The sequence below is a fragment of the Mizuhopecten yessoensis genome, unplaced genomic scaffold, assembly GCF_002113885.1.
Source record: "Mizuhopecten yessoensis strain PY_sf001 unplaced genomic scaffold, ASM211388v2 scaffold357, whole genome shotgun sequence".
Lineage (NCBI taxonomy): Eukaryota > Metazoa > Mollusca > Bivalvia > Pectinida > Pectinidae > Mizuhopecten > Mizuhopecten yessoensis.
Genome location: NW_018403506.1, coordinates 603,100 through 613,949, shown reverse-complemented (window position 1 = coordinate 613,949; position 10,850 = coordinate 603,100). Strand labels below are relative to the sequence as shown.

General features: G+C 37.5%; 1 protein-coding gene across 1 annotated transcript; it reads left to right on the top strand.

Moving 5' to 3' along the window:
• The first annotated feature begins 3,058 nt into the window (after positions 1-3,058).
• Positions 3,059-7,839, top strand: LOC110446552 (eggshell protein 1-like). Its single transcript, XM_021491757.1, has 3 exons — positions 3,059-3,097; positions 6,276-7,187; positions 7,825-7,839. Exons 1-3 carry the CDS (start codon positions 3,059-3,061, stop codon positions 7,837-7,839), a joined length of 966 nt encoding a protein of 321 aa, XP_021347432.1.
• The last annotated feature ends 3,011 nt before the right edge of the window (positions 7,840-10,850 follow it).

Sequence of the window (10,850 nt, the reverse complement as noted above, 5' to 3'; positions counted from 1 at the left end):
GTAGCTATATACTATAGGGGATACAAATATCATGCTACAGTCCCCTGTGGTAGCTATATACTATAGGGGATACAAATATCATTCTACAGTCCCCTGTGGTAGCAACAGTCCTCCGTGGTAGCTATATACTATAGGGGATACAAATATCATGCTACAGTCCCCTGTGGTAGCTATATACTATAGGGGATACAAATATCATACTACAGTCCTTTGTGGCAGCTATATTCCTCTATGGTAGCTATATACTATGGGGATACAAATATCGTGCTTCTTTCCTCTGTGGTAGCTTTAGTCCTCTGTGGTAGCTATTGTCCTCTGTGGTAGCTATAGTCCTCTGTGGTAGCTATATACTATAGGGGATACAAATATCGTGCTACTTTCCTCTGTGGTAGCTTTTGTCCTCTGTGGTAGCTAAGTCTTCTGTGGTAGCTATTGTCCTCTGTGGTAGCTATAGTCCTCTGTGGTAGCTATGTACTATAGGGGATACCAATATCATGCTACAGTCCTCTGTGGGAGCTATATACAATAGGGGATATAAATATCATGCTACAGTCCTCTGTGGTAGCTATAGTCCTCTGTGGTAGCTATTGTCCTCTGTGGTAGCTATATACTAAAAGGATACAAATATCGTGCTACTTTCCTCTGTGGTAGCTATTGTCCTCTGTGGTAGCTATAGTCTTCTGTGGTAGCTATTGTCCTCTGTGGTAGCTATAGTCCTCTGTGGTAGCTATATACTATAGAGGATACAAATATCATGCTACAGTCCTCTGTGGTAGCTATATTCCTCTGTGGTAGCTATATACTATGGTGATACAAATACCGTGCTACTTTCCTCTGTGGTAGCTATAGTCCTCTGTGGTAGCTATTGTCCTCTGTGGTAGCTATATACTATAGAGGATACAAATATCATGCTACAGTCCTCTGTGGTAGCTATATTCCTCTGTGGTAGCTATATACTATGGTGATACAAATACCGTGCTACTTTCCTCTGTGGTAGCTATAGTCCTCTGTGGTAGCTATTGTCCTCTGTGGTAGCTATATACTATAGAGGATACAAATATCATGCTACAGTCCTCTGTGGTAGCTATATTCCTCTGTGGTAGCTATATACTATGGTGATACAAATACCGTGCTACTTTCCTCTGTGGTAGCTATAGTCCTCTGTGGTAGCTATTGTCCTCTGTGGTAGCTATGTACTATAGGGGGATACAAATATCATGCTATTGTCCTGTGGTAGTTATGTACTTTAGGGGGATACAAATATCATGCTTCAGTCCCCTGTTGTAGCTCCAATGTATTTACTAAATGGGATACAAATATGCTACAGTCCTCTGTGGGAGCTACATGTATATACTATAGGGAATACACATACCATGCTACATTTCCCCAAGCTACAACACAGTCTATAAAGCGATCCTCATCGATACAAGTAATGCGTTTCGGGAGATAGTCAGTAGACCGTTGATCTGAGCAGTAATCAGTACTGGTAGCGATAATTACAGGGATTAGTAGCGGTACTCGGGAGGGATTTAACTGTAGTAGGTATACCTGATATAGAATAAAACAAGTCAAGAGTTACCTATCATCTTACTCACCCTGGAATCAACGAAAATAAATCAAATTGTGACGTTTTACCTTATCATTTAAAACATTATTAAAATGTCATTGTTCAGAACGCACTCAAATGAATCCCTTTAAATTGAATGATAGTAGGAATATTGTTGTAATATGACAATTAATGTTATAAAAACTGAACACCTGCGTAGATCGATTTTATTTTGTATAAAACTGTACGTTTTCATTCCTTACTGTTTTTATTTCAAACACAGAAGTGTCTAACGCTGATGTGTAATCAAAGCTCCCCTAATCCCTGATTGGCCTGATACGTAGTTTTGGACGTGAAGCATTTGTTTATTGTTATGTATACCAACACTACACTATCATCTGCATGGTTTCTGATCGGAGACTGCTACTGTAGCAGTTGTATTCTGATATTGGATGTACCAACTATAATTTGTTAGGTCACTTCTGATTGGATACTCCTTGCTCATGGTACCAGGTTTCGAATTGGAGATATATGGAAGATACTCTAAGTTAGTGGGCGAGATACAGAGAATGAGTTGGTAGGTGAGTGGGAGAGAGAGAGTGAGTGGTGAGAGAGAGTGAGTGGGTGAAAGATAGTGTGGGAGAGAGATGGTGGGTGAGAGTGGGTGACAGAGAGAGTGAGAGACAGTGTGAGTGACAGAGTGAGTGGATGAGAGAGAGCGTGAGTGGGCGAGAGAGTGAGTGGTGAGAGAGTGAGTGGGTGGGTGTGAGTGAGTGGTGAGAGAGTGAGTGGTGAGAGAGGGAGTGTGGGAGTGAGAGAGCGAGTGGGTGAGAGATAGTGTGGGAGAGAGATTGTGGGTGACAGTGGGTGACAGTGTGAGTGACAGAGTGAGTGGATGAGAGAGAGCGTGAGTGGGCGAGTTGGAGTGAGAGAGTGAGAGAGAGGGTGAGCGGGTGGGTGAGAGAGAGTGAGTGGGTGTGAGTGACAGAGTGAGTGGATGAGAGAGAGCGTGAGTGGGCGAGAGGGAGTGTGGGAGTGAGAGAGTGAGAGAGAGGGTGAGCGGGTGGGTGAGAGAGAGTGAGTGGGTGAGAGAGAGTGAGTGGGTGAGAGAGAGAGAGTGAGTGGGTAAGAGAGCGAGTGTGTGGGTGAGAGACAGTGGGTGGGGGTGAGAGTGTGGGTGAGACAGAGAGTGGGTGGTTGTGGGAGGATGGGTGTTAGAGAAAGAGTTGGTTAATGTTGTATATTATGCTACATCATACAAGTCGAAAATGAATTCGATATACGTGGAAACCTTTCAAAATGTAATGAAACTCGAAAAGTGTGTTACCGTATTGTCCGCATAAAAATCATAACACGGAGGTGTATAGCAGAACTAGAAGTGTTTGATGAATATAACTGATATATATTGCATATAAATATTTCCTTCCTTGCGTGTACTTAGTGTGAAGTTCATTTTCAGTTAGATACTCAAAATGCAGTTTTTACGGAAATGTTACCCCTGAAACGGCAAAAATGGCGGCAAAAAGAGTGTCCGTGACCTCCGCCTGTGACGTAGGTTATCACCCCGTGACATATTTAGGAGAAATACGAAATATAATGAATGTGCTCTATGTGACGGCTAAGAAAAAGATATGCAAAACTGGAAATAAATCGATTAAATATTCAAATTTATGCAAATTTCAACTGGTTAACTTGCCAACCATAATTGAATACACAAACACTTTCACAATATTTATGGGGATGTATTCAAGATATGAACATTTATTTGAAGGTTTTAGATATTGGTGAATTTTGGGACCGAAAAAGTACCGTATCATACAGTCCTTTTCACGTTATTTTTCTTTTTGTCTACCACAAACTAACTAAGGACCTACGTATTACAGAATTACGGTAAAAGATGAAAGACTCTAGTCTCAGATTATCGACTAATCTTCACCTGTCTATAGCGACCGTATTTTAATGGTCATGACAGGTTTGAGCGTTTTGTATAATGTTGAGAAAAAAGTGCGTTTTTTTTTATATTACATTTGTAGATATACATGTAAATTATTATTGTAACCAGACTGAATGTACTTTATTGAATTGACTATTATGATGTTTTGAGAAAGTTAAGTCATATTTTTATCAATGTTTTTTTCGGGTATTTATTGTGGTATGGTTGTAGATAATTTAACCCCGAGCTACATAAACGACCGAAGCATATATTCAGCCCGGATACAAATGTCAATCATGTTTAGAATGGAATTAAATTATATCAATTTAAAGTAAAAACACTGAAACTCCATAAATTAGAGGTAAAAATACCAAAATTCAACAAATTTAAATTGAAAACACCGAAACCCCTTAAGCTTTAAGTAAGAAATACTACAATTTCACAAGTTTGAGATAAAAACACAGAAACCGCTTATTTGTTTTTTTAAATCACACAGTTCCACAAATTTGAAGATCTGGCCATTTAGAACGAATCACGCAAATAGCACCTGCTCTTGCAGATCAAGTTCGCTCGTACGTATAAACTCGTCGTACTTGTAAGAGACACAGACACTTTTCTTTATTTTCTTTAAATGCTTTGATAATTAACAAATACTGATCAACACATTTTAATTTATCAAGATTTTAAAATATGAATTGTCAGAAATTATTTTGACATTGAAAGAATAATAATAATATTTTGACAAACTTTACATATAATGTTATATAAATGTGACCAATCAACGTTAGGTACTGTATATTTACCGACTTAGTTCCTGAAACCACTTCCAAAGTTCAATTATAAACAATTCCGTTCGCCAATCTTGATTTGCATTGAAACGTACATAGCAATTAATTGATGCAGAAAAAAGGATGATGACTTTCAGTGTGTCCTATTAATGTTACTAATTATCTGCCGTTCCCTTTATAAACAACGACCCCAAAAATGTTTTAATTAGCAATGGGTTGTTTCGCATCCATTTGATGAACGTTTCTGGTTTTTATTACTACAAGTCCGTAATGTCAAAGGTAGACTATCACTGTTGATTGGACTAAAATACATACTATGTTAATCAAATGTCATATCTCCGCTTAATTAGTCTCTAATTAACCTTTGTCACATTAGTGGTCACACTTCCCCATTTAGGGCCCATAAATTGTGCTGTATTGTCTTATTAATTAGCATATTCGGTGTAAAAATGTATGTCATAACTAATTAGGATTGAAATGTTATGGGCATCAGCGCGTTTATCTGATAAGTCGAGTCAAAGATCAGGCGTTAAATTTTTCAAAAGCCTCTATAAAAAGGGGCTGAATCCAGCCCATCACTGCACACCTAACCAGCCGCGGAATCCGAAGTTCTCCTGCCAAAAAGGTAAGAAAGTTGCTTCATTGACATATACGTTAACGTAATAAGTAGTTGAATTTATGGGTTTTTTTTCTTCTGTTTTCTTTCTTTCTTTTATTTCTAGGTGTTACATCGACGTTTCATTCTTGAGTTATGTATGGTATTTTAATTCTTTTTTATTACCTTTTTAATTCAATTTTGTTTTCTGCTAAATTTTGTTTATTTCACTATCGTATTTTGCTTATGAACAGTTTTCTAGCTTAGTTTTACTAGATAATCTGATACACAGTTTGACACATGTGTGAGTTGAGCAGAATGGGTTCTATATATCTAATCACAAACATGATATGCTAAGACAAAGGGATGTGATTTTTTATAAAAAAAAAAAAAAAAAAAAAACCGGTTAAGATCATGATATAAAACATTTATGTATTCCACACCAACAAAGTCTTTTAACTATGGGTTCGGTAAAATTTTAATTTATTCTAGTATTTTGTTTGACTTAAATAGGTAATACGGCATGCCCATGTATCTGATAATCCTTATATAAGTTTTTAGGAGATGTTTATCTTAATGTTTTAAAACTGATATTTGAGACAAAATATTTCATGATTCTGGTGATAAAAAAAAAAAAAAATCAAGATATACAAATATTAAATAATTTAATAAATTTTCTTTTACCACCCTCTAAAGGAAAAAAATGAAATATTCGAAGATAACATTTGTTATGCCACTTACACTATCTGATACAAAGACAGTTCTTTTACATTTTGTATTTATCAGTGAAAAATAAAGGAATAATTAAAACACAGGTAGGATTTTCTAAACAAAAATAAATCATTAATCAAGAATAACATTTCTATATTGCCAGAAGCATTCAACTATTTTATTATCATTATTTATGTCTAACACTTCCGGATTAACTTCCGGTTTGTGGAAATGCATGATGCCTTTTCGTTTTTCGAATTTTGAACAATCTAAGAATTTTTCAATCTAGCGACCCTCTGGCGAGCTAAAATGAATTCATAAATTCATAAATTTCATATGAAATGAAAACGAGTGTAAGATCCTTTTTATCACATAATTAAAATTTGTGACACTTATTCGTGTAAAACGACAATTTTCATGCATTCTTGAAATGTGTGAAGCCGCCATTTTGACTCCAATGCGTAAGTATGTGACGTCATGTACTTGTCCAAGGCGAGACGTCACAATTGAAACAATTGAAGCTTTCAACCAATCACAGGGCTGATAGGTCATATTACATGGGTTAATATTCACTGGATAAAATAGTACATTAGGTGATAAAAAATCGAATATATCATGTAATGAATTTTGTTTTGCAAACCTCTCACTAGGTCAATGTCGTAGTTTAAAAGTAACGTATAATTATCCATTTTCGTTTTTCAGTCAGACGTTGATACAATGATTAGACAAGTTTCAGTGTTGTTGTGCCTGGTGGCGCTCGCACTGGCTGATTCCAAGGGAAGCTACGTAAAAGGATCAAAAGGAAATGGGGGCTGGTATGGACATGGATTGTCGGGCGGAAATATGGGACCAGGATCATGGTACGGAAACGGATTTAGTGGTCAAGGAAATATGAACGGTTACGGACCAGGATCATGGTACGGAAACGGCATGAGCAGACCATGGGGCGGAAATGGCTACGGAAGACCATGGGGTGGGAACGGTTATGGCAGACCATGGGGTAGTAATGGAAACGGATTTGGTGGCCAAGGAAGTTGGAACGGTAATGGTCCAGGAGCATGGGGCGGAAACGGATGGGGCAGACCATCGGGCAGTTACGGCTATAGCAAACCATGGTACGGAAATAACGGATACGGAAATGGTGTAGGAAACGGGAACAGTTACGGACCAGGATCTTGGTACGGAAACGGAAATGGATACGGCCGACCATGGAATGGAAATGGCATATACGGCGTATCTGGATTCGGTGGAATGATGGGTGGAAACGGATTCAGTGGTCCAGGAATGATGGGCGGAAACAGATTCGGTGGTTCAGGAATGATGGGCGGAAACGGAGGATGGAACATGGGAAAAGGATACGGAAAAGGAGTAGGAGGATACGGAAACTATGGCGGAAACGGATACTTCCCTGGCGCATATGGTAGATCCGGATCAATGTTTGGAAACTTTGGCAACTATGGACCAGGCTTCGGTAATGGAGGAAGAGGATTCGGAGTTGGAGGAAGAGGATTTGGCAACGGATTTGGCAACGGATTCGGAAATGGTATCCGACGGGGCGGAGTTTGGAACGGCAGAAACGGAAATGGTGGATACTCATACGTAAAAACAAGCAAGGTAAGCGGCTACTTCGATAATACTCTCGTAGTTTCCTTTCTTTTTCGTCTGAATTGAAATTGAGAATTAAAATGTATGTATGCACTAGATAAATTGAATAAACTCTTGCGTAAACCTTATATGAATTAAGGTAAATTCTTCGGACATGGTGCCCAAGCATCCTTAATATTCTGTTACTTGCAACGGTTACAATGAGTTCTTATATAAAATGCCGAGAGAACGCGAACGACAACGTACCTCACAAACTTGATAATTTTTAGATATTTGGTACCAAAAATTGATAATTTGTTTCTCTTGGAATTCAGTTTGATTTGGTACAATGATATATCTTATGAAACAGAGGTATATATTTTCCAATGCCTCCGCTAGGGGTTGAACCCGAGACCTCCGGTTTACCAGTGTGACTCTATCGAGCTAAACGGAAATTCTCTCTTGCTGAGTCGGTAGGAAGCGGCTAGCATTTTACCAGAGTGACACTTTTACAACTTGTGCATGTACACGTACGTAAAAGTATATGGAAGTCATAGTTTTAATTCGGGACCAGGGTTGTGCCAAACAATCGCACGTCCGTGATCGCGTTGATGACGATGATGATGATGATATTTTAAACATATATTTTCTTTGATTTATTTTGCAGAAGGGATCTTACTAGAGACCTTATAGTTGCCGTGCACCTTCACGCCACGTTACTCGCACATCCCTTGGAGGCTGCCCGGGGGAGGGGCTGGTTGTGTTGCCCTATGGTCCCTGGAGGACGGGAAATCGAGAAACCAGTTCGCACTTCTGGACAGCTAACGTCTATCATTGTTTTATATTGTTAAATAGTTTATTAAATTTTATTTGCAAATTGAAATATTGTTTGCTTCTTTGTGTCATTAAAACTTTTTCAATGTTAAGGACGCATGCTACATTACACATATTTTCTGTGATTCGTGATAGAATAATTTCCATTTATACTTTTAAATTACACGACTCAAAGCTTGACAAAGGGACCAGTCAGTCTAAGAACATCGCAACACGTTCGATAGTACATTGTTTGTATAAACATTTAAATTTTGATACATACATAAGTTGAAGTTCAACAAGGAGGAACGAGTCACAGAAACGAAGTAGCCTATATGTCGTTAACAGTGATATTTTCTTCTTGAATATCATTATCTATGTATATTTGAAGTGGTATCGCTCATAAAACATTGTCTTGAGGAGTACCGGGTCACTATTTATTGTCATTTTGTCTGAAAATTCAACTCAATTACCGTCTAGGGATTCACCTAAATGTTTGCTTCTTACGATGGCCTCAACGTTATTCGACGCGAGAGGAGAAGCTTTAAAATGATACCGACCCATTTGCGTTCTGAGACTTCTTCAGAAGTGTTGATATCACAAGAATGTCGACATAGGCAAAAAGTGGAGGTTTATTTACTAAATTGTATGGGGCTCATATGACAAAACTTGATAGAATTTTCACAATCATACAATAAAATGACCACTTTAAGATTCTAAAACCTTCGCCGGTCTAACCTCCCTGCACTCGACAGTTTATTCGGGGAGATGATTCATGATTGATTGTGCGTGTGGCGCAAACAGATTCATAGAGATAGCATCATATTTTCACCACCAACAGCTTGCGTCGGCCTAATCAGTCATGATATACTTAATACGGGAATATTGAATTTATATTAAATACATAATGTACTGTGCTATCCAGTGAATATACCCATGTCATATTTGTTTGCGTATTAGCCCTGTGATTGGTTGTAAGTTTGTTTCAACCGTGACGTCACGCCTAGGACAAGTACATGACGTCACAGACTTTCGCACTGAAGTCAAATGGCGTTTTTTTACATTTCAAAGTTGCATGAAAATTGCCGTTTTACACGAATAAATCCCACAAACCTTGATTATGTGTAAAAAGGATTTTCAACTCGTTTCATTTCACATGAAATTTATGAAACTCGTCATTTTTGTTTAGCTCGTTAGAGGCTCGTTAATTTGTAAAATTCTTAGACTCGTTTCAAAAATCTCATATGAAATGGAAACTCATGTAAGATCCTATATATATATATAATGTATATACAAGCAAATGCTGGCCTGCAGAAGAGAACCCGAGTATTTCAACTTACTTAACGATGCTAGAAACCCTGCTTCGAAATTAGTCCAAAGTAACTATTTCCCTTTAATAATATCTCCGCTCCGTTCAAAATCATTTTTAAAGGAGTAGTCAACTATTTCGATGTGTTATTGATTTTTCGTTATGTACATTTTCAAAAATAAATCTTCGCAGATATGTTAGATTGCATATCAATTCAGAAACAGAGCGAAACTATGAAACGGCGATCAAATTTAGGACTTGATACTGGCCCCACTGGCGTAAACTAAAGACAAGGGGAACAACTCCGATTATCTTGCTTGGAATGACACAGCACACCATATGCTAAAATGAAATAAAATTGAAATAAAATTGTTTTTAACTTTATTAAATATATTTCATTTATGGCGCTCAACAATATTTGGGAAAGTACATTTTGCAATTGTAACGGTGATTTGTCTGAAAAAAATAAAACTCGAATGTGAAGCCACTTCTTGAACAAAGGCGTACATAAACGGCCTTTACAGTGATCATGGTATTTTTCTTACCATCATAAAGAACAGCAACAACGTTATTGAAAAAATCAATAATTTAGTGATGTAATCGGCATTTAACTTAATTATTGCAAGCTCTCGAATGTTCTTATTTCTCCAGTATAGATTCGTAAACGAAACACAATTTAAACAAATTCAGATGGTCTAAGTGGCGCTCAGGGGATAGGAGCGCGGACCTGAATACAAACAAAGACGCATTGGTGCGCAAAACAAAGGGGGGTAGAGTAAACAACGGACCAAAGTGCACGTGCCTCGATACAAAGTAGCAACCACATAAACAATCTGATTTGGATTTGATACAAAGAAAACATTTTGCGTACTTCGAGAGGCGCATTGTTACTATAGAAACAAGGTTTTTTTCATCAGACTTTCGCATTTGAATTATCGAATGGCTTTCTCGGTATTGATTTAATAGGATTCAAAAGGATATTAGTGGACGCAGACATTGCTGCCTCTATATTCACATCAATATAATGTGTTAAACATAAAATAAGTCTATGTATAAGACGCTGTATGATCGCACTTCAACTCAAGATCTTTCCAGAATTCGTCCAAGTTTTTCACAAAGTCATATACGTTAGGAGATGAAATAACATCTTGTTGGAGACTATTCTAGATATCAGTTATTCTTTGAGGAAAGTAAGTTTTCTTATATCAAAATGTCAATTTGGTTTGAGTGTGTTTTTACTGTGTCCACAAGTTTTTCCTACAGCGGTGAGATCGAACAATCCCTCCACCAAATTTGGCCCTTTCATAAAATTGAACAAGTTTTTTTTTTTATATCTCCACGCAAGCGCCTGCATGTTAGAGTTGGAAGCTCCGGGTTTTTAGGAGCGTCATTGCATTAACTTTTAATTAGTTGCTCAATCAATGTCTTTGGATTTCGTTATTATGCTAGAAATTTCCAGATTTCACTGACCAATAACCAGACATATTTAAACATTATCAACGGTACAGTGTATATGTTTAAATATTAACGTACCTGCATAAAATAACAAGAAATAGAATAATAGCACACGT

Excerpts from the sequence above, each read along its gene's own strand:
- LOC110446552 (XM_021491757.1), top strand. The coding sequence starts at position 3,059 with ATGGCGGCAAAAAGAGTGTCCGTGACCTCCGCCTGTGAC. Across the intron at positions 3,098-6,275 it reads CCGTGACCTCCGCCTGTGAC|TCAGACGTTGATACAATGAT; the intron begins GTAGGTTATCAC and ends TTCGTTTTTCAG.